The following is a 24,268-nucleotide window of genomic DNA, read 5'->3' on the forward strand; positions in this document are numbered from 1 at the left end:
GTAAATTGTCTTTGTTTGGCATCTCCTCACAGAGTATTTTAGACCCAAAGTCACACTATGAGCCTTGTAATTTATTCTGTTCTTTTCTTCCCAGAAGCTTGAAAACATATCGAGGGCTGCGTTTCCAACAGAGAATCCTTCTGTTAGTCGTTAGCCGAGAAGATGAGAATCAAGACTGGGTCAGCGAAGACGAAGAAGAAGCAGAAGAAGTTTAGGTTTGATGCACTTGTTTGATTCTTTGGAAGGAGGTGTCTTTTTCTTCAGGGAGGACCCATTCTCAGCGAAGAGTTGTTGGGATCATGGGAATTTTATTCGAAAAGCAGGAAAGAACCAACGAAGAAGCAAAGAAAGTGAAATCTTCGCCGATCTTAAAGAGTTATACGATTTGACGCAATCTGAAAATGACCATTTCAAACAGGCCGAGTTTCCAAGTTTTCTCTGTCAAAGGGGAAACCATTCTTCTGGTTTTTAAGCGGTAATTATTACCAAATCTTGCTGGGAACTGCTTTTCTTTTCTTTAGCTATTAGCTTCATTAATCCAGTCCGGACGTGCAGCGGACGCTGGAACCGTGATTTGATAAAAAAAATCGCTGGTCTTTGGCTGAAGACTTTCTAATGATGCTGAGGCTCGGCCTGTAATCTTTTCCAGTAGAGGTTCCAATTGGGCAAACGAAATCAGAATTTTTCAATTGATTTCCAAAATTAAAGTAGTTGAGATTTGCTAATATGGGTTCTAGCAACAGGACTAGTTCCCTCCAATCTTGGCTGAAATTTGCATCAGAATCTTGGCTGTGTGAACCACAGAGATTGGTTTTGATGTAACATTCTAATTAAGCAAGAGAAAAAGGGGTCAAATTCAATTCTACAAAAAAGAACACCTCTTAGGACTCCCAAACAACTAATGATAAATTTAATCACTTTCCTAACCTTAGCGGGTACGGCTCATCTTAACTTTTGGCATGGCTTTTTTCATCTGTCTAGCCCTGTCTTTCTCTTCTTTCTTGCGCAGTGCCTCAGCACTCAGCTTAGCCTCAGTCTCTTCCACGATCTTCCTCCTTTCTGCCTTCTTCTTCTGAAGAGCTTCCTGCCTTGCAAGTTGAAGCTCTTTAAACACCTCCTGAGCCAATTTTGATCGGGTTGCTTCTGTTTTAGAGCGTGCCTATCGGATCAACGATAAAATGAGTACTAGTATCCAACTGTAACTACATTAGCTTGTCAAGGAAGAAATAATAATAGAATGAAGTGTTACCTGTTGACTAAGTTTATATCGGCCAACCAAATCAATGTAATATGGTACAAGAGCCACCAATCTCGTCATGTCGACCATGTTTTTTGCACTGGGAAGAGCAAACTTGAATAGCATAATCTTCTTGTGTGAGCCTGGATGTTGATCAGAGAAATGCAGTGAAATGAAACCCCTCCCATATTTTTCAAAGGCTTTATCTCCAAAAACCTGCAAAATCCGGATTTGAATCACAACCTGTTGCTCCCTTCAAGAAACCAATTGAATCAAAGAATCTACTCACTGTGTCCTACCAAATATGAACGAAGCCCCTTAAAAGCAATAAGTCCCTTGAGGGTAGCAAATAACTAAGAAAGTCAACATTTACTAAAACGAACTTTTTTTTGCATAGGTAACCCTTCCAGCAGTTGATCAAAGAGAAATCAGATGCTATAGATGCAGAACTACATAATAAAGTAAGACAAGCCTATTAAAAAACATAGGTTAAACAAATTCTTTAGGAATTTCTTTAAATATTGCTCTTACCAAACTGTATCACTTCTAACCACCTGATAGATAGTAGAACTCTTGTACTTCTCCACTTTTAGTATTAAAACCTAAACCTTAAACTGTCTAGAAGCTGAGCTCCATACGATTCTTTTTTTAGTTTTATTATTTTCTACAGGCACCTGACACTAATTCAACTGGATTCTTCAGAGATTCTCTTTTTTATCACTTTGATTTCCTCTTCTAGCACCATTTTCTTATTTTTAAATCTACTTTAAATAACTTCCCCTCCCAAGCATATACAGTTCTCTGTTAATCATATGAAAGCAACTCTATAATGGTTTAACTTTTTTTTTTGAAGCCATTCAACACAGAGAATAAACTATCTAAACCCATTTGCATAATTAGATTACATCTAAGTAAAAAAAAAAAAAATCATAGGCCTACTCAGTTAGAATCCCATTTGTTTCCCTTTTGGCAATTTCAATTTCATACCAAAAGTTATTTATGGTCACCAAGAACAATTTTACCACTCAAGTTTCCATATTTTTCATTTCTCAGAATTCGATACTTCCCCCTGGTCTTCAGGAAATCTAGAAAAGATATTAGAAAATATTTTCAGCAAGAAATAGGTCCAGAACACAGTTTTATTTATTTCTTTTGAGGCATTACCTTCATATGTGGTGAACCCATCACTTTTGGATTTTAAAGCTCACTGACGCCATGCAAATAATAGAATAATTACAAGCATTCTGTGTCTACTGATTATGGGCCTAGATTTAACACCTTTGATAAATATTGAGAGAACATCATCTCTATACAGTTTGAGCAAACGAACTCTAGTAGCCAGATAGAGATCAAGCAATAACTAAGCAATAACTATCGGCTTCTACAAATATCTTATGTGTAAATCTATTTGACATATGCTAAAACTGAAAGTCATATGTGTTACATATCCAAAATATGAATAGGCAGATAATAAGTTATCCTTGAAAGATCGAATTAGAAATTGTAATGACAATTAAGCCTGAAGTCATTTTGTGCATACAAATAATGCTTTTTCATTCAAGACATATTGATGGCGAGAACCATATTAAGTAGGGGTAAAAGCCCCCATATGCAAGCACAAAGCTTTACAAAAACATGTCTCATTTTAAAAATTAAAAGAAAATATACAAACATAAGAATGGACCTAATGGTAAGCAAGGAAATAAATATTAATGATTGAGACCACCAACATAATAGGGCTCTGCACAGAGTAGGCAACAACACCATTTGCTTCAGGATTGGCCCAAATGAAAAATCTCTCTTTTTCTTAATGCAAAAGGGAAAAAGAATTCTAAATAGAATTGACTTTTTCTTGAATTAGTAAAATTAAACAATTAACCATTACATAAGTAAATCCACCAATTTAAGGACATGTAAAGTAACTTTTTTGAACAACAACAAGAAACATATTTTAATAAGGAAAAGGACAGGAAAAATACTTAATGCTGAAATATAGTACTTAGGATATTAAAATGGTATAAACTACTTACACCAAAAACAGAAAATTAGCTAGGGTACAAACAAGCAGGGAAACATTCTATAAACCTTTCAAGAATAGAGATATCTGCCCCTTCTAAGATGAGGAACACATTGACCTATCTTCAATGATCAACGCACTTGTAATATTTCCTTGAATGCTTTTTTTTAACTTACATAAAAGAGAGAAAAACATTAATATCTTAATTCTAATTCTTCTTTTAAATGATAACATTTTCACTAAAGCAAAATGAATGGCAATTATAATGCTAAAAATGGATAGTTTTCAAATTGCTTGGAGGAAATGACATTTACTTAAAAATTATTTCTTAGGTCATTACTGACGTAAGTTTATGGACTCCTGGTGAAATTGGAGCTAGTGAATCTTAGTCAAATTTGAGCAGTGAGAGACCATCAAAAGCAATGAATTGCAACAATAAACAATAAAAAATACCAAGAATTACAAGGAAAGATATAGGACAGGAAAATCCACAACAAGATATTGATGGTGAATTTTATCTCCAACACAGTAAAACCCAATAATTACCTGAGCAGAGGGTGCAAAACAATAACATTGAGATGCTATGGCTGATGCCTTTTTGAATCTATTCAAAGACATGGTAAGGTTTCCAGGGTGCATAACTAAAGGCTTTTACACTTAAGAAATTCACCACTACAATGAGTCACTCAGTGGAAGAGTGGAAATGCAATCACAACCTCTAAAGAAAATTCAATTGATGCTCATTAACAAACCCACCAAATCCTGTTGGGACAGTTTTCCTTTGGCATTCTATGTAGGCTGAGTTTGAGATACCCCTGCATGGTAAAGCCCCACAGAAGATATACTATATAGCTGGTTTAGGTAATTCTAGAGCATGACTTTTCTTTTTCTTTTTCTTTTCTTTTTTTGAAAATGATAGGTGGCTTTTATTAATAAAGCATTTAAAGCTTAAAGTACAATATAGGATACAACATAAAGTACAACGTAGGATACAATATAAAATACAAATCTAGGATAGACTACTCTAGAGATCAAGAGAAGTCCCAGAGGAAAGAGAGACTTTAGAGACTCCAGCAAGTCTATCAGCCGCTGAGTTGGCTGATTTGGGACTTTACTCAAAAGTGATATGCCAATCTGAAGATAGGTCAACCTCATCAAACACCCTCTTAAGGCCCCAAGGGGAAGGCCCCTTCTTCCTCTCCAACCAATAACCAATGCAGAGTCCCATTCAATGAATAGGAGACCCTCGTATCTCTGCTTGAAAAACCTGATTCCCACCAAGTGAGCCATTATTTCTACTCGTTCAATCTACAGCATCCATCTGGCCTGGAGAAAATCAGTTAAATTGACCAGAACTATCCCGAAAGACTCCCCAAGCCCAGCAGGGCCTGGGTTGCCAATAGAGGAGCCGCCAAAACTGAGTTTGACCCAATTTGTGGGAGGGGGCTGCCATTCAACTACCACCAGAGACTCTGAAACACCAAACTGCACCTAACTTCCTTATAACAGAGCATGGAAAAGGCGGCAAGCCATGCAAGCTGCTTGCCCAAAGCAAAATGCTGTGAACTGCTTTCCCTATAATACCTCCAATCGAGCAACTTTTGCTTTCAAAGGTTCTACTGGTCCTTTCTGCCCAGAGATGCCAGGGAATTGCTGCCATTTCTGCCTTCCACAAGGCTTACCAATAGTATGGCAATGGGCACAAGTGCTATTGCTGCATTACTGAAGGAGCGGGGCATTCAGATGAGCAGATCAAACTTTAGAAATAAGGAATTCCATACTGACCTACAGAATTTACAATGGAGCAAGATATGGTTGCAGCTCTCCTCTACATCACCACATAGCACATGGAGTTCACAATCAACAACCTCCTTTTTCACTAGTTCATCACAGGTGAGAATTTGCTCATGAGGGGCTGTCCATAAGAAACTGTAGAACTATCTTTTGGGCAACCAGTTTCCCCACCAAGCTGGCACCAGAGGGGTTGGCTGGAGGAGAGGAATTTAAACTGAACATGTTACTGGTCATGCTAGGCACATGAACAATTTTTTCCTCTGTTTTAGTGGAAAGGCGGCATATGGAGTTATGGAGCTGCACTCCTTGTCTTTCCAAGTGGCCCATAGTAAGGCGCTTTCATCCAGAATTGTTTCTGCCATTGTCTTCTATCGTAAACTACACTTTTTGGAGGAAGAATGTTACAGTATGATATCAAAAGAGGCAACAGCAAAGGGGCCCAATGTGGACCTGCTCCATACAGGTTCACCAATTCCCAGATCACTAATTGTTCATCCAGGAGATCTCACTCAAAATACATCTTCTTTTGCATTTATTGTCCCGGATGGTATGACGAGGAGGATTCAACTAAATAAATTCAGACAGGCTTCAGCCAACAATCATCTCCAGCCATGTATCAGATTAAACATTTACAGAGGGTTTACAGGTCCAAAAGAAAAGCTTGTGGATTATAATTACAGCTCTTTACTTGGAGCACAATAACCATCTTCTCACCCCATAAAATTCCACCATAACTCATCAAACGACATTACCATCTCCAACAAACAAGATGAAATTTATATAAGTCCGAAGATCCTTACGTTGGATATTCTTTGGTAAAGTTTTATATTTGGCAATGGATGACACCAAAAAAGTAATTATAAACTAGTTTTGATAAATACATGGTGACTAACATGAAAGAGAAGCTTTCCATAACAAAAGGTACCAGAAAACAACTTGGGCCTTTGACTCAACGGTCACATGGGGATTTCAATTCTTGTGTTCAAATCTCGCCAAGGGAGAAGGGGGATAAGGTAAGGAACCAGCAAAGTCTCAAGAATGAGATGCAAAGAGACTTGGAGGAATGATATAGGTCTCAGGAGGTCAAGTAGGCTGATCATTGGGAGGCTAATGAAAAGTAAAATATATTTGATAAAATTCATAAAGGATGGCACTGTCTTGTACTTTAGCCATCTAGAAATATAGGCCATAAAATAAGAACATAGATCAGATTAGCTAATCATTTCTAATTATTTTAATCCTTTAAAACTTCGTCAAAAGAATTTTTTAATCATTTAAATTTCAATTTATAGACTGCTACAGAATTTTCAGTGTAAGATAACTTGAAATAAGAAGCATAATTTTGGGGCACCAAACTGAAATAGTAACTCAAACAAATATATAACCATGTTTGAATCTAGCACGGACAGCAGAATGTGGATTTCCATCCGTAATCAGGGCCAAAACGCAAGAAATTTATTAAATCTTTGTTTAACAAAATTTCATATTTTTAGGCTCCTAATAAAAAGGAAATGCATCAGTATCTCATTTACACTCTGCTTCAACCTTATTGTAGTCATTCACACTTCTTTCCACCATCAGCGAATAGCATGACTACAGCTTCCTGGAAGTCTATTACAAGTTTTAGCATGTTTTTTCCTTTCTAAAACAATTCTCCATTTCTTTGGAACTTACTGGTTTTATTAAGTAATAGCAAATGGCTATTGCTTCTTAACAATTATTCATATATTTGAGTAATTTTTAGTCTTGAAACCAGTTGCTTCTTCTTGAGAAAGAAGTTACTAAACAGCTTATTGGACTATCTCGAACCAACCTTAGCTTGTTGATGGAATAATGTGATTTTGTTTGGCTTAGACGTTTACTAACCTTACATTGACCAAAAATGAGCACCTAAAATGGGACGTAGAATCTGATAGAGATGAGATAGTGATTGAGACTAACAACACGACCAAGAAAATGGCTTTATAACAGTGCCTGAAACAATCAGTCACCATGCAACAGAGATGACCACAAAGTTCTGTAAAGATCGCATGTTTGACAGTAGTTGCGAAGAGAATTAATGATAGAAATGAGAAAAGACAAAGGAAAGAAATGGTATAAGCACAATGATACTTTTATTCTTTGCCACTGTAAATCGGAAGAAGAAGATGAAATATTTTTGTTGACATAAATAGGACAAAGAAGATAAAATATTTTCCTTTTTGGTTACTTCCACTTAAAAAAAAAAACACTTCTCTCCCTTTTACTATCACAATCAGAAGAAAAAGATAAGAGAAATAGTAAGCACAGACAAGCAGGAACTGTGCCAACAGATTTTAGCTATCAATGTCTCCTCCAATTTGCGATTAGGAAGTTACCAAAATATACAAAGTTACAATAATACCCTGCACCTTAACACTAAGAAATAAACAGACTACTTATCAGACAAAAACTGCTAGACCAAATATCATTTTACCAAATCATTGCCATTTGTACTACTACATTTCCAAAAAATCAAATATCAACAAGAGAACATCAAACCATTACCATTGACATTTTGATATTTTCAAAATCAGATATCAACGGGTGGACCATCCATGATCCAACCAAACCATTACCATTGATATTCGTATATGGTTTCCAAAATCAGATATCAACACATGGAACATCTTCCCATCAATAACTTAATGCGAATTATACCAAAATCTTTCCACAAGAAATCATATTAGGTCAGTGTACTTTTGCACATCAATTTCTAATTGATTTGGCAAATTCACTTCATATATAGTTTTACACTGATGTGTTAGATCAGCCTCCACATCAGATAGTATAAATTAGGGAGTAGCATCACAGTGCATTCATGTGATTATCATTCTTTCCAAAAACGTGAATGCAAGATAACTTTATACCATATACAGTATCTTCAGGTAAAACAACAATAAAATCTACCTTGTTACCCACATTCCACAACATCAATAAATTCTCATAAGAAGCACTCAGGGTCACTATCAGCCCATCCAAAATACTGAAATTAGTGAATCCTAGACGACGGAAGATATGTAAAAGAAGAAATAAAAAGAAAACAAGACAGAGACCTCAACTACAACAATTTAGAGGGAGGGAAAAGAAATAAAAATAGGGGTTTACCTGATCAACAACAACTTCTGTAATCAGATCTCCTGCCACCTCTCTTGACTCCGATATCACTGACAAATCCTCGGCTACCCACTTCCTGTTCGATGGGGCTGAGGCCATATTTGCAAACCTCTGAAGATCCCTAACCTCCTTATGCATCACCTTAGCTAATTTTTTCCTTGCCAAAGCGAAAACGACTTGGTCCATGGCATCATCATTCATGTAAACCTCGAAAGTAATCTCATCCTTACACGGGACAATAGCATTGTAGATTCTCGAAATCAGATCGTGCCTACTCTTAAGTTCCATCGTGGCCAACAATCCTTGACAGAACCTTCTTCCACTTGCATAAAATTTAAAAACGTTCTGCCCTTCTTTCAGCAATAACGGCGTGTCTTGCCCGTCCCCGGTTCCCAACAGACTGAAATTTTTCTCGAAAATGGAGTCTTTGGTTGCAAATTGCGTAGCCCATGCGAGTGCTATGTTCTCGTTTTCCCGCTTTCCAGTAAAATAATTGAAGACAAACGCGATTAGGAAACTGACGCAGATGATCTCGACAGTGTAAGAACGAGGACCGGGCAGAGGTTTAACGGAAGGCTCAAGAGCAGCTTCGGATGCAGTGGGGCTTGCAACAGTTTCCTGGTCTATAGGGTTTTGAGGAGGCAAATCAGTGGGTAGGCCTTCGAATTCGTCTTCGTCCCAGTACTCAAAGGTGGTGGTGGCGGCGGGAGGAGAGGAGGTCTTCGAGATGGGATCATCCTGCAGAGGCTGTCCTGGAGGCCCGCGATCCGTCTCGAAATCGGACTGCGTGATCGTGGGAGGAGGAACAGGAGCGACGTAAGGCAGATCATTAGCCTGGTCGAAATCAGGCTGCAAATCCTCGTCGGCCTCGTCGCCAAAGCCTTCGAAGTCAGCGGCGAGCACGGAGCAGCGGGATAGCTCCTGGCCAAGGAGGGAGATGACGGAGACTACCGCGAGGCAATACCACAGAGTCTCGTCGCGGGTCAAGAGATGACAGAGCCGGGAGCACCACCTAACCTTCGCCATGGCTAATATATCCGAGAGCGTTGGAGCGGAAGAGGAGACAGCAGTCGGATGGAGTCGTAGGATGATAATTTATAGTCTCGGATGAAATCAATCACCGGGAGCGTGCTAAAACGCCATCCCGCGATCGATCCAATCCAACCCATCTACTGGCGCCGGCTCAATCATACGAACATGTACCCACCGAAGCAGGCCGTGCGTCCCCGATAATTTATACTTTCTTCACTATCTGTGAAACTCTAGCCTGATAATTTAAACTTCTGTTAACAAGGTTGATCGACCTTATCACAAATCAAATGATTCAAGATTTCACCATCTTTTATATATATTTAAATCTTTATGTGATTTTCTTTAACCCTTCAATTTGTTCACTAGTTCAGACTGGTTCACAAGTGCAGCCTAGTCTCTGGCTGCAGAGCCATTTCCTCACCAAAGCAGAATGGTTCAGACTACGAACGAAGAAATCTGCAAATGTGCATTGCCAATTTGCCATTTATCGACCCTTCTTAAAGAAAAGCCCTTTGTTTTGTCTATAAGCCGTCGATCTGCCAATGGGGTCCACGCTGGTTGCAGAGTCTACCTTAATCTGAGCCGTTGATTCCCTCGACATAGCTTGGCTTCTCGAATCGCCTGGAATGTGCATGCGGCTTCTTCGACCTCGTAATCAGTATCAGTAGCACGGACGCAAGCCAGCTCTGCGTACAGGTAAAGAGCAGCAGTCTGAATCAAGAGTTTGTTCAGCTCTTACGCCGCCGTGTATTCTATAGTCGTAAATCTCTACTGTTTGCTTTCCTTTTTTCTTTCAGAAATTGAGTTCCTCTGTATCGGCATGGAAGATCTGAAAGCTGCAATGAACGATCATATTGACCAAATGGCCGATCTGATGGAGAAACTCAGTGCCGAATTCCGCGTCGGGCTTCAACCTGCTTTTGATAACTTTATCGGCTTCTTTCATGCCATCGACTGGAAGGTTGGTAGTATACAGAACGTTTGGTGGTTGCGTTATACTCTTCGACTTCTAGGACGGCAACAAATGGAAAATCAGATAAAGTGTTCAGTTTTTTATTTTATTATCTCCGGTTGCAGTTGACCGGCAAGGTATAGGGAAACTGTTTCTTGATGCATATGTTCTGAAAGAGATAAATCTTTGCTTTTAAGAGGCAGCAATTGCTAGGAAAACTTTCTGTTAGGGAATCTCACTACCTGTGGTATGGTTGTACAACTGAGCTCCACACGATATGGTTGGTGAAATTCACAATTTAAAAAGTCTAAGAGTTGATACTTGTTCACTAATCTTTGCTTACCGCCTTTAGTTGCTATTTGATTAGTAGTGTTCTTGAGCAGATGTGTTCACTCTTCTCTGTTTTTTTGGAGCTTCTTTAATAAAATCGCATTTCTCATTATTTAAAAAAATAAAAAATCCTGGTTCAAGCTCAGCTAATTCTTCCATTCAGTAGCCATCTTTTTTTGGAACAAATTAGGGAGGAGAAAACGGAATGCTTTTGTCCTTTCTGCAAATAAAGAAAGTGCCTCATAATGTTGGGTGTACACTATATGATTCCATCCTGATTCCCTTTGTTAATACCAGATTGTTGAGTAAAAGCCTAATTTCTGTCAAGTTGTCCCTTTGTCTTTCATCAAGAAAAAGGATCATATACTGCACCACTAACCAAAACTTAGGAAAGAAAAAAAAAAATCACAGAGAAGGAGAAGATTGAAGAGGAAAATAGGGATGGAATCTTTTTTTGCGTGATACTAAATTTCTTGAAGTTTCATTGTGGAGAGATGTTCCTATATTATACTACAACCATATAGCACCTTTCTTTCTGGAATTGTGCTCACTGATACTCAATATGTGTTGCTGGTTAAAAATTATTTCTAAATTTGTTTGTTCCAACATTTCTGTTTCCTTTTTGACATTGTATGATCATAATACATAAAACTACAATGTATCGGCTGCTCTCTCTCTCTCACCTTTTGCCTACCAGAAATTGTTGTTTGTTTAGTTACTTTAATTTCAAAGTATCTCTCAGGTATTTAGCTCCAGCTATTTAGCTTTACTACTGCTGAGAGAACTATATTTCTCAAATTTGGTATTTTGTGAGTATTTTTCCCTTCTGACACATTCCCTCTGTTCATTTTGTTACTTCTATAGGAGCCCTGGTTGATTGGGTTAATGTCATTTCATGTTGTTTTGCTTCTACTGGTTATTATTACCCGAAGGAACATCAACTTTCAAATGTGCATGTTTCTCGTAGCATGTAAGTTCACTTCTTATGCTGTTTGTATGCATGTTAACTCTGACTGTTCACTTCTGTGAATTTAATTTATATATTCTGATCAAAACAATTGGTAGATTAGCAAGCTGCTTGTTATGACTGCAGGACCTGGTTCTGATCTCTGTCCTTCCTAGTCTATCTTAGGAAGTGAGGACAGTGACCTTCCATCTTTAAATACTGCAAATTATAAAACACTTTAACCATTGATTGACTAGGCTGATGTGTAGCTTATTCTGTTTTCAGACATTGTTGAAAGGATGCCATATGTATTTAATTAAGTTAGATGTATTACAAGTTCATTATACTACCGTATATTTTGTAGTAACTTTTTTGTACTGTTGAAATCGCTCTTACAGAAACTTTAATGAGAAACTTCCCAGATTTTATAGAGCACCTTAATTGGAAGATAAATTCTTGTAAAGGTGATTTTTTTTTTTTTTTTTTTGAGAACTACTGAATATATTCAAGACAAGCCAAGAAAAGACAACAAGCTAAGAAAGGAATACTGCCCTTATAACAAGTGATTAGAGGGAGGCTCCTTGCATAGCAAGGGAATCTGCTAAAGCATTAGCTGCCCAAGGAACATGAAACCAAATACAATAAAAAAGAGAAAAAATGTCTACAATTTCATGGAAAATTTTGCAATGCTGCCAAAGGGGGTTGGAGAGAGTGGAACACCAGCCAATAATGACCTTGGAGTCTCCCTCAATAATGAGTCTGCCACAGAAGTGATCAAAGAACGCAATGAGCACATGAAGAAGACCATGAAGTTCGGCTGAGGTGGAATCCGAGTTGCCTAAGGGGGCCAGAGTAGGAAGCAAGAACAACACCTGGATCATCCCCCCAAACCCCGCCTTACCTGGATTGCCAAAGTGCTCCCATTAAAATGAAGCTTCAAAGTTCCATTTGGAGGTGAAATCCAATACTTAGTGGAATGGGCTTCGAGGAGGTAGACATCTGAGCAATGGTGTATCAGTTCTCTTTGAGAGGGAAGCCCCGAAGATGCTCAAAATTCTTTCTAGTATGAATGCAAGTTGTGTTAATGCCAACAATCCATAAGGTAACCTCATCAATAGTAGAGTGTTTGTTGTTGAACTGTTGGTTGTTCCTCTTAATATAGGCCCCAAGGGATGTGAGCAATGCAGGTCAACAGGAGCTCCTTGCCCAATCCTGCAATTTGACAACCTTTTCTCATTTGGCTAGCAATCGAGAGGTTACTAGGGACGGAAAATTGAATCCCAATCTTGTTGAGAAGATTGATCCAGACCATCCAAGGGAACTAGCAGTGTAGGAGGAGGTGCTCAATTCTCTCTGCATTCATACCACTGAAGGGACAGAAGGGATCCAGAATTGTATTCCCTCTTCGCCTAAGGTTCTCAGCTGTTAATATTTTGTTGAGAAGGGCAATCTACATAAAAAAGCTAGTTTTCAGGTGCCCGGAAAGATTCCATGAAACTGTTGCATAGTGATTTTCAGTAAGATTCCATCCTTTAATGAGGTGATAAGCAATTGCCCCTGTAAACTTGCCACTATCATCCTGAATGCAAACAATTTGATCAGCTGCTCTACTTCAGATTCTGATGGAACTCAGAGAGGTTAGTAACTTGCAGGCGACAATAGCTTCAGCAACAGTTAATCCGCGTTTGAGATTGAGATTCTAGCTGGCTCTCGCTCTCCAGGAATAGATAACAGTGATTTGGGGTTGAAGGGCCAATTTGGATAGAGTTGGGTCGACCTATTTCAAGGGTGTCCACATTCAAGCCAGTGATCATTCCAGGATTCAAGCTTCTGTCTATTCCCAGCATAGTATCTGATAGGAGCAGCAAATCTGGTCAGAAGGGGATAAAGGGATTGTCAGAGTGGTGAGAGTCTTGAACTTGAGCACCCAAAAATCCACCAACTGGAATGCCAATTCAGCTTCCGAGCAACCATTCACCGCCACATGGTTTCCGGGCTGGTGTTGAATTTCTAGATCCACGTCAGCAAGGTTCATCTCCTTAGTACTTCTAATCCCTAGTCCACCTTGTTTCTTTGGCTTAGAGACGTCCATCCAATTAACAGGTGTATTTAAAACCACTGTTTGCCCCCCTCCATAGAAATCTTTTCTTGAGGCTTTCAATTTTTTGGCAAATGTAGGCGGGACGAGGGATAAACAACATATGGTAAGTTGGTAGACCAGCGATGTTGGAATTGATGAAAACCATCCTCCTGGCTTTAGAAAGGAGGCAACCCTTCTAAGTAGACAATCTCTATTCCAACTTCTCAAAGATCAGCGTCCAAAGAGTCTTGTTTGGTCTATAGTTGAATAGAGGCAATCCCAAGTAGATGCTGGGCAAACTTGCACAAACACATCCCATCATTGAGGTTTTATCCTAATTGATTTTTTGGCTAGAGATCATCTCAAAGAGATTAAGGATGGCTTTGAGTTTGCACACTTGTTCAAGGCTACCCTCACAAAAACATATTGTATCATCTGCAAATTGGAGAATTGGGACGTCAAATTCGCCCTTGTCAGCAATTGAATAGAGTCATCCTGCATCCTTTGCAAAGTAGATCAACTAAAATGAAGAACTCTCCGGATTACTCAACGGGCTTCTGGTTTTCCAGGGCCATCTTGTGGGTCCCCTCCTTATTGAAGGCGATTCCAAGATTGTCATTGAGTGGTGTGCAAAGGCAAACAATCCTCTTTGGCGGCATTGGGACATTTACTTTGAAATATGTAATATAACATCTCAATTGAATTGTACTTGGACCCACATCCCTAGGTCTGCCAATCACTTGGCAGATTCTCAAGCTAAGCAGGGTGTTTCCCTCCAACGCCTTGCTTTGGAGGAATGCCCGCTTAGTTAGGTTTGTATATTTCACTCCCTCTTTTATAAAAGTTTTTACATCCTTTAAAAAAAAAAAATTAAAATGAAGAGGAGGGGAGAGAGTGGGCCACCTTGCCTAATGTCACAAATACTTGAAACTGCGTACCTTACCATTGAGGAGGAGGGAATAGGACGTGGATGAGACACAATTCCTTATCTTGAAGCACCATTTGTTTCCAAAGCCCATTAACTAAAGGATATCATCCAATAGACCCCAATTAACTCGATCAAAAGCCTTTTCAAAGTCCAATTTATGCACGAACCGAGGTTCTTCACCATTTTGAAGTAATCAACCATTTCATGGGCTGTCATTGCTGAGTCCAAGATGTTTCTTCCCTTGACAAAAACACTCTGCCCTTGATGAATTACTAAAAGAATAACTACCTTAAGTCTTTGGGCTGACAACCTTACAATGATTTTGTAGGGGCTGGAGATGAGACTAACCAGTTTGAAGTCTTGAGGGCGCTCAACATCCTTCTTCTTCAAAATGACAAAGAACGAGGCCCTGATAGCATCACATTTAATCCTTTTGATTAGGGATTGGGTACCCTGCTTCAGTGTTGACCAGCACGCTTTATAAAATTTTCAATTATACTCATTTGGCCTTGGGGCTTGATCACTAGCCATGCCCAAACCGGCTCTTTCAACCTCCCTTCTCAAAGAAAGGGAGCTCCAAGAGATATGCAACACTAAAGGGTATTTTTTTAGATGGATTTTTTGTGCTCTAGGTTGATGATTGCACTCCTCCGTGTATAGAGCTGCAAAAAAACTTAAAATCTTATTACTTATGGAGGCCCTCCTTGAGGATAACTCACCATTGATGCATAGCAAGGTAACCTGATTAGTCTTTCGTCTCGCTGAGGCAATGACATGGAAAATTTGTGTGTTCCCATCACCCTTAGCTAGCCTTTAAAGTGAGATCGTTTTTTCCATTGAAGACACTCTAAATGAAACATTTATTGGAATTGATTTTGAAGAGAATTTTGGTTAGAGAATTCAGATTGCGAGGGACCTTTGCACCTGGGCTTCATCAAAAGTGGCAATTTGGGCTGGAAGAGCATCCTCTTGGGCAGAGGCAGCATTGAGACGACCTTTGGAACAGGATGGTTTTGCCTTCAACTATTTGACCTTTATCTATAATTTCCACCTTGCTGCATCATTGACACTCAAGGCACCCCACCAATCTTCAATTTGTTGAGCAACATTGTTCGCAAGTAATCAAACATTCTCAAATCTAAATGGCTTGTCCTCCGACCCCCCAAACTTGGTATCAAGCTGGATAGGCCAGTGGTAAGATCCGGCCCTGTTGATAACTTTGCCGGTTGCATCACCATAAACACGAAGCCAACATTGGTGGCAAGAAATCTATCCAACTTGGAAAGAATCGATCATTGCTGACCGTTTGACCTTATGAAGGACTCACCAAAGATGCTAATATCATAGTCACTAATGAAATCTGCAAGTCCCCTAATGGAAGTAGTAATATGGGTAGTGGGGGGATTTTTTTGTGGCAGTATCTTATGGCGTTGAAGTCCCCAACCGCAACCCATGGGAGGGACCAATGTTGGATGGTGGTTAGTAGTTCATCCCAGAATTGAGCACACTCTCTATACTGGGTTGGGCCATAAACACCCGGAAGGCACCATTGATTGCCAGAGTCTCGATCAATTAGTTCCACGCCAACAACATCAATAACATCCACCAAGTTAGAATCCCAAAGCGCCAATGTATCGCCAAAGTGACCAATAGCGTTAACTGCCTCCCACTCCAAATATGTGCAGTTGCAAAGATCTTTGGAAATTGGATCTTGCATAACTTGGATTTTCGTCTCTTGCAACAAAAAAATGGCTAATTTACTGGCTGCCAGGAGATTGCGGATAGTGTTTCTCTTCTTCTTCGATCCCACTCCTCAGCATTCGAAGACGTAATAATCACTTCTTCTTGCCTTTTGGCTTGGGTACTTGTTTCCTTCTTGGACACCAAGTAATTTTCCTTTGTACACTATGCCCTTAATTTCAACCAGTACAAGGTGGCCGGGTTAAGAAGACTGGTGTATAAGTTTTGTTGGAAGTGGGGGAAAATGATCGCGATGGTGGTTTTTGGGGGAGGTTTCAGAGGTGAGTTCTGGTGGAGAGTGGAGAGATTGTCTTTGAACAAACTCCATCCGAACCTACTTGCTATGATCTCAGGGATATAGACTTGGCCCATGATCATGTCTCCCTGGTATTGGACTATCTTGCATTCCCATTGCTCTTTGAATTTGACAACTAAGAAGTAGAAGACAAGTTTCCCTATCGATGGCTCCTTGGTTTGTGCTCTAATTCTTCAATCACGATAGTATTCATCTGGGCTTAGGTCATTGTCGTCGAAAGTGAGTTAGTGTTTATAATTTTGGAGGAAGGATTGACTTAGCAGCAATTCTGAATAGAATACTGCAAGAAAATTATCCAAGTCCAAGCTCGATTTATACAAGAAATCTGGTGCAGTTGAAATTGAAGATTAAGATTGGTGGTCACCAAACAATGAGAAATTCGTTTGTGCTAGAGTAAGGCTTGATGGAGTGCATAAGTTGAAATTGTTAGAGGGGCTAATGGTAAGGATTGTGTGAACTTGGTCCTCATCCTGGAACTACTTGAGGAAGGACTATAGACATGTAGTGAACATAATATGGTCGGATGATGTTTAGAAAAGAGCTAAAGAAACAACAAGGAAGAAAAAGTGAGTACAAATAGAAGAAGTTAAGCCTCTAAAGGTGGTTGATAAGTGTGTAGGTAGTCCTAGGCTGACTCTAACCAACACTCTAATGGATGCAGCTAGTGTTAGTACATCTATATTTGCAGATGAAGAGAGGGAATTCCTGGGCTCAACTCATTATATCTGTGGAATCAGTTGTTGCTGGTCTAGAACCCCGAAGTTCAGGTATTCATTTCAACATGCTGAAATGGGAGAAACCCATCAATCATTGTTGGCTGAAAGAGATGAATCTGTCCATGTGTTAGGAGAGACTTAGCTCTTTGCTCAGATGATCCGAGGAGTTCAAGTGACAAATTTGGCCAAGATCGTTTAACAAAATGGTTGGGCAATATGTTGCAACACAATCTTTTTTTAAGTGTCATTTTAAAGGTAACTATTGAGTGGAAAAAAGTTCCACATTGAAAAATGAGAAGAAAAATTAATGGGTTATAAGGTTGAGTAATAGGCTTCCTAAGTGGCTAGTCATTTTAGGATGAAACGAGGTTCAACCCAAAAATCTAACATGGTAGGTTGTGTGTGTGGGCCAAGGCCCAGTTTGTGTTCACCAAGCTATCTGTATGTTGTGGACTCTATGAAAGAGTTTGTGTGTCCATGTCTCAAGCCCATTATGTAAGCTTGGACGAGAAGGGGAGTGCTGAGTGAGAAAAGGTCCCACGTTGAAAAATGAGAAGAAAAGTTATGGGTTTTAAAGTTGAGCAATAGCCCTCCTAAGTGGTAAGTCATTTTGGGATGGAACCAGGTTCATTCCAAATACCCAACAGTGACATTTTGTATCTTTGTATCTTCCATGGACCCTGTGGAACTAGTGATACCTCAACTGCTAGAATTTTTGCCACTACCATGAATTGTCTTTCTCAAGATCAAGAAAAGCCTTGTGGTTTTTTTCAGCAATGTATACTGTTTTGCAGAGGAAGGTGTAGAGATGCCAGAGTGGTGGATAGTGCAAAAACGAGTTGGACTAGTAGTATTGAGGCCCTTACTAATAATGTTGCTATTACATTAAAAAATAATGCTGCCGTTGCCCCAATTTCATCAAAATGTAAGGTCTTTGTAATTGATGAGTCAGTTTTAAGAGAAATATGGATTATATTTTTCTAATGCTCTTGATGAACTTCTATGACATATACTATTTATTATGATTACCACTTGAATAAGATTTGAGCCTTTGGCTCAATGGTCACATGGGGTCGTTTCAAGTGTGAGGTTTTGGGTTAAAGGCTCACTAGGGTTTTGGGGGGGTGCGCATGTATAATCAACTTTAAAAAAAAAAGAATGACTTAAATAAGCTGCCATGAAATTCCATGTCAAGGTGGCAAATGTAACAACTTCCCAAAGATTGGCATGGCGGTTTAGTAACTAAATTCAGGATGATTTTTGTTGAAGGAAATTTCAAGCTTGGTAAGGCTGCATTGGAGTGAGCAAGACTAACGGGCTTTCTAAAACTCAGAGATGATGCTAGACCAGCTCAATTTACTTGATAAATTTATCACATTTCACCAGTTTATGAACTTGATGAAATTGTATGAGGTTTATTTGATCTTGCTTCATCTTTTGACACTTCAGTATACTTAGGACTTGAGGCTTGGAACCGATGAGATCAAGAGTTGATCCCATGCAGTTAGTCACACAACTTGGGAATCCCATCTTATTGTTTTCACTGCTAGGCGCCAATCAGGAAATTCCTCAACTGGAAGAAATTTTCTTGGAAGACATACTTCTGAAGTTGACTTGCAGGAAGTACTTCCTGAGACAGGAAAACAGTGAAAGTTGTGAACAAGTCAAACTATAAAGGTAAGTTGGGCTAAATCTTCCATTCAGGGTTTCAATATTGATCATTTGGTTCTTAATTCCATGGCAAACTATTTGGGTTGTAAAGTTGCCTCCTCTCCGGGTACGTATTTGGGTCTCCCCCTTTCTCCTATATTACCCACAAAATCTTCTTGGCACCTAGTCATTGAACAGCTTGAAGGTAGACTCGCTTCCTGGAGAGGGAAATTTTTGTCTAAAGCTAGTAAACTCACTCTGATTAAGTCATGTTTACATGGTATTCCATCTTACTTTTTATCATTGTACTATTGCCCAGCCTCTGTAAGGAAGAGAATAGAGTTTTTAAAAAGAAAATTTTTATGGGGTGGGCAAAATGGTGAAAAAAAATAGTCTTGTAAAATGGGTTGACATATGTAAACCTTTTGCTGAGGGTGGCCTTGGAATTCACGACACTGCAACAACAAACTCGGCTCTGCTTTTGAAGTGGATCTGGCAATTCAACATGACCTCGTCTCTGGTTTGGCGAAACATGGTGGCTAGTAAAGCAGATAAGTTCTTGGGATGGTGGACTGAAGGAGGAAGGTATAACAGATTATCTCCTATCTGGAAAAAAAATAGCTAAGTTGTTGTTTGTCTTCAAAAACATTGTCAAGTGTTATATTGGATCTGGAAGTAGGACAAGGTTTTGGACAAATTGGTGGGTAGGTCAGGCTAGTCTAAACTCTTGCTATGGTCAAATCTACTCTCTCGCCAGAAACAAGGAGGCTTATATTTCTACTGTTGGACTAAATTCTTGTGATTGGAACCTAAATCTCCGTAGAGGGCTGACAGAAGTAGAAACTATTGAAGCCGCCGAACTCATTACGAGTCTATCTTCGGCCCGTGTCAAAAATGGCCTAGACACCTTGATATGGATTCTTTGTGCCAAAGGTACGTTTTCTGTTTCATCTGCCTATAAAGCTATTCTACCCCCCTCCCATGCTCAATCCTGTCACCCATTAGCCATTGTGTGGTCCCTACACGTACCCTTGAGAGTAAAATTCTTTATCTGGACTACATGCCAAAACAAAATCCTAACATCGGATGCGCTAATTCGTCAGGGAACGCACATTTTGGATCCTCTTTGCCCATTCTGCATGTCCTCCACTGAAACTGCAGATCATGTACTTCTGCATTGTTATTATGCGCACTCAGTATGGACAAATCTCATCAACAAAATTGGCTTGCACTATTGCTCATCCCAAAATATCGTTTCTATAATCCACACGATTACTAAGGTTAATCTCCCTAAAATTGGAAAGTTATTAATCTCCTGCAGCGTCGGTCACATTATCTGGGGCCTTTGGAAAGAACAGAATAACAAAAGGTTTAATAACAAATCCCTTCCTGACTACATTCTCTGCAATCAGATTGTGGGGCAAGTCATCTCTTGGATTCGGATGAGAAAAGAATTCAAAAGTCTTGGAGAGATCATTCTTCTTGAGAATTGGGATCTTGTTGCAAAATTGTCCTATCCCCCCCCCCCGCCTTCTGACTATGGAGACTTGGTCTCTTCCTCCGGCTGAATTTTTTAAACTAAACTTTGATGGAAGTGCATTAGGTTGTCCGGGGTTAGCTGGATATGGGGGGGTTATCCATGACGACCAAGGAAAATTGCTCCTCTCTTTTTGCGGGCCACTCGGCATATCAGACTCAACAACTGCCGAGTTATCTGGGTTGTTCAATGGCCTGAAGCTGTTTCATCAGAGAATGGAAGGACCTTTATTTGTCGAAGGCGATTCATAAGTTGTTATTAGTTGGTGTAAGAAGACATGCAAACCCCCATGGCGGCATTGAGATCTTTGTGATGATATATGTACTTTAATTTCCCAAATACGATGCAAGTGGAATTATATTCCTAGATCCGCAAATCACTTGGGGGATAGTCGGGCTAAAACAGGTGTTTTTCTCCAACAACTTGTTGTGGAGGAAGGTCCTGTTTAGTATGGTTTGTATTTTTTCTCTCTCAGTAATATATTCAAATCTTTTTCAAAAAAAAAAAAAGTCAAACTACGTGGCCTACCGTCACTCTTTTAAAGTTTAGCACCGGAAATTCTTTTATCTGGTGGAAGTGACTAAAGGGGATGCTTAAAAACATCTTATCAGAAAGTGAATGGGTTCAGCAGCAGTTTAAACATGGAGAATTTGGATTGTTCTGCTTAACACATGCACAACCTCTTGGAGTCATCCCAAGTACATGCAGATTCTGCAGGAAACTTGGAAATCCTCCGGAGTAGAGCTGTGTAAAGATGCTAGTTGAATAGGCTGGGAAAGTTCTGGACTAAAGTAGGCAATTATCTTTTTTTGCATCAGGCAAGATCTGGCAATAGTGGAAGTTGCCTTCGTTAAGTAAATTTATGTCTGTAAAGCTGAAAATACTTGGACATCATTGTCATTTCCCTCCATATTTTTCTTGGTTCCAATGTGGAGATCAGAATTAATCTCATTCCAAACCCTTCACAACCAAGTGAAGTAGTAATTGTTCAATTTTTTGAGTTGTTCATGCAGCATTTCAGAAAATTTGGCTGCTGGCATTGTCGATAGGGACCACCATTCAGATTGTTCTTGGCTCGCTTGTACAGATATAAATGTAAAATTAGCTGACAAAAAGACATCTGAGGAGACGTCTTCCCAAAAAATGATCCAGTCAGATAAATTGAGATGTTTGTTCTGCAAAAGACATCTGAGGAGACGTCTTCCCAAAAAATGATCCCTACTTTCTCTTCTTCTGTTCAATTATGCACACGTGCCAAAGAGGTACCTAGGTCTGACTTGATGGGATGACTGCTATCTTGCTCAACAGTCCGAGGAGGGTGGTGTTTGGGGTGAGTTTTACTTGTCTCCTTTCCTTCCATGATAGGGTTGAAAGTTTAACCATGGCCCTGTTAAGCTGTCCCCATTGGGCCTGTGACAGGTTTGAAATTTCAACTACATCTTTACTTCGCCTCATTCTTGTCCGTGCCCTGTCCTATCCCCTCCCATTGTCTCCCACAAGGAGGGGGATCTGTGCAAAAGCAGTTGCAGAGAGCAAAGGGAGGTCTGCCTCCTTATTCATCTTTCTCTAGCTGAGAGAACCCACCCTCCCTGCAGCTGCAGATCTGCCTCCCTTACAGTTATTTTAATTCTCTCAAAGTGCTTGAACGGAAGAGGGGGAGGAGGACCCTCCTGTCCTCTCCCTTCATCTTTTTCTCTCCTGTGCATGGGATAGGAGCTGGAGGGAGGGGAGATGTGCCCTCCTAATTCTTCCTCTCAACAAGAGACCATCGTCATGGGTTGACGTTGATGCCATCCCCAAGGGACCATCTCTGGCAAGGTTTATTGCTAGATTCCTTCCCCATCCTGCCTTGCCTGGTGAGATGTTCTTCTCATGGGCCTGGCAGGGACAATTTCATGCATAAGCTGCCCAGCTGCCATACTAAGTTGCCCAAGAGTTCAGTGAAGGGTGACTGAGATGGTTGACACAACTAAATCCTACAAGAATATCAAGGAAACTACTAAAACAAGTTTAACCAGAAATATCCCTTTGACAAGGTGGGTTACAATGTTCATATTCACTACCTCGAAAGAGGTCTTTCAATGATTTTAAGCTTTGCTGAAGTAGAGTTATGGATAAAAAAACACTCAAAAAAGGTTAATTGAGTTGTTATTATTCTACTTGAAGATGCTTCCAGGGACAATCGTGATATTCTAAGATCAGATAACCTTGTTTCTGGTGTTCAGTGACTGGTGTATATCTTGCTGAGAACATCAATACTCTTCTTGCAAGGAATTGGAGAAGCTTTGCCGGGCAAAATTATTTTGATCCCCATGGAGTTTTCTTATCTGTACTTTGGTCTGGTCCACTAATCCTTGATTCCATCATAATTCTGGTTAGTAACTACAGCTACTCTGCCTTTTCTGTTTCTCGTAGTATGTTGAGCTTTAGCTCTGATTTCTCTTTACACTTTCCTTTTCCCTTTTTCAGGTAAATTCCCTTATTTCTCTGTGCTACCTCATAGTCCGATGGAAGACGGCGGAGTTGAGACACCGAGCCAGGGTGTCCCGTGGCAAGCAGGATTAGTTCTCAGGGCTAATTTAATCGGACGTCGTTGATTTGGGGGATGACCATTGATCCTTTTTTGGTTTTTTTGGGTCTAGGAGCTTGTTTTTTTCGTTAAGGAAATATAGCAAGTAGCCTGGATAAGAAGCGTTGTAACTCAGGAATTTCACTCGACTTTACAGCTTCGTGGAATTTTGTTGGAGACTAAAGAGATAATTAAATTGTCAAATTAGATTTTAATTATACGATTAATGTATTTAAAGGTTAAAAAGTTAGAAATATGTTTAAGATCACAGGCTGATAATATTGGTCCTACATTAATGACTAATACCTCTAATGAAATCTACAGCAAGTATTTACAAGCAACTTTAAATTAAAGGCAACGGTCGATTTGTTTTAAATTCAAGTGATGTAAGTCTGAAAAAACTCAGTTTAAACAATTCATCTCTATTTTTCCCAGCTAGAGAAAAGAAAAAATGGCAGAAAGCAGACGAAAGCCTTGTGGAGGAGAGATTTGAATTCCTGTGTTCTCAGTAGAGAAAAAAGGTTCGCTCATCAAGAACATATTTCTCAACGTTCCTCCTGGCCCCGATTTGGCAGCGTCTCAAGAAATCACCGGCGAAGCAACAAAACTTCTTGTGGGTCAGCATCCAGATTGCCAAATCGGGTTGGATCATCCGAGCGTCTGCCGATTTCATCTTGAAATCCGTTTGCAACCATCAATGCAAAAGCTTTTCGTGATTGGTCTGTCATCAGGTACTTCTCGAGTTACTCTTGTTTCCTCTCTAATACGATTTTTTTGCCGGAGATGCAGATTTCTAAGCTTTTCTTTCGCAATTTCTTTCCATCGAACTGTTTCTTGTTTCTAGTTCACGAGACTTGGGTGTTTGACCAAAAAATTGAACCAAAAGATCTCCTGGAGGGGAACTAGTTAAAGAGTCTTGGTGCGTCAGCGAGGATCTACAGGCTGCAATGGTATTAGAATGTAATCTATTAGTTAATTAATTTATTATTTTGTAATATTTGTATTTTTACCATTTTACCCCTCTTCATTGTATAAAACCCTAAGTTGTATTTTGTAAACATACGAATGAGAAATCGATTTATTTTTACTGTTCGTCTTCTCGACTTTGCCTCCCTGACGACAGAGCTCAACGGCTCTTTACCCGTTTGAGGTTTTAATATGGTATTAGAGCAGACAATCCTCATTCTCTAATTATCTTCGGACGACGGACCTCTCCTCGTCTCTTTCCCCAAAATTTTCGGCGACTGGTTTCGGCCATCGGAGTTCGGTAGTGGTGGTTCTCACTCCAT

General features: G+C 39.7%; 2 protein-coding genes across 2 annotated transcripts; one reads left to right on the top strand and one right to left on the bottom strand.

Moving 5' to 3' along the window:
* Positions 1 to 661: 661 nt before the first annotated feature.
* Positions 662 to 9,355, bottom strand: LOC137960238 (uncharacterized protein At5g49945-like). The gene is made up of 3 exons (XM_068807795.1): positions 8,175 to 9,355; positions 1,250 to 1,453; positions 662 to 1,159 (listed from the first exon to the last, which is right to left on the bottom strand). The coding sequence occupies exons 1-3, from the start codon at positions 9,207 to 9,209 to the stop codon at positions 929 to 931; spliced, it is 1,470 nt and encodes a 489-aa protein (XP_068663896.1). The 5' UTR covers positions 9,210 to 9,355; the 3' UTR covers positions 662 to 928.
* A 476-nt stretch (positions 9,356 to 9,831) lies between these two features.
* On the top strand, positions 9,832 to 23,207 carry LOC137959038 (uncharacterized). The gene is made up of 5 exons (XM_068806307.1): positions 9,832 to 9,911; positions 10,013 to 10,176; positions 11,362 to 11,467; positions 22,636 to 22,784; positions 22,880 to 23,207. The coding sequence occupies exons 2-5, from the start codon at positions 10,036 to 10,038 to the stop codon at positions 22,973 to 22,975; spliced, it is 492 nt and encodes a 163-aa protein (XP_068662408.1). The 5' UTR covers positions 9,832 to 9,911; positions 10,013 to 10,035; the 3' UTR covers positions 22,976 to 23,207.
* The last annotated feature ends 1,061 nt before the right edge of the window (positions 23,208 to 24,268 follow it).

The sequence above is a fragment of the Aristolochia californica genome, unplaced genomic scaffold, assembly GCF_029961685.1.
Source record: "Aristolochia californica isolate CCGP_79_NKW_82.1479 unplaced genomic scaffold, dmAriCali1.0.hap1 SCAF_3, whole genome shotgun sequence".
Classification (NCBI taxonomy): Eukaryota; Viridiplantae; Streptophyta; class Magnoliopsida; order Piperales; family Aristolochiaceae; genus Aristolochia; species Aristolochia californica.

Excerpts from the sequence above, each read along its gene's own strand:
- LOC137960238 (XM_068807795.1), bottom strand. The coding sequence starts at position 9,209 with ATGGCGAAGGTTAGGTGGTGCTCCCGGCTCTGTCATCTCTTGACCCGC. Across the intron at positions 1,454-8,174 it reads CAGAAGTTGTTGTTGATCAG|GTTTTTGGAGATAAAGCCTT; the intron begins GTAAACCCCTAT and ends CGGATTTTGCAG. Across the intron at positions 1,160-1,249 it reads GATATAAACTTAGTCAACAG|GCACGCTCTAAAACAGAAGC; the intron begins GTAACACTTCAT and ends TTGATCCGATAG.
- LOC137959038 (XM_068806307.1), top strand. The coding sequence starts at position 10,036 with ATGGAAGATCTGAAAGCTGCAATGAACGATCATATTGACCAAATGGCC. Across the intron at positions 10,177-11,361 it reads TTCATGCCATCGACTGGAAG|GAGCCCTGGTTGATTGGGTT; the intron begins GTTGGTAGTATA and ends TTACTTCTATAG. Across the intron at positions 22,785-22,879 it reads TTGATTCCATCATAATTCTG|GTAAATTCCCTTATTTCTCT; the intron begins GTTAGTAACTAC and ends TCCCTTTTTCAG.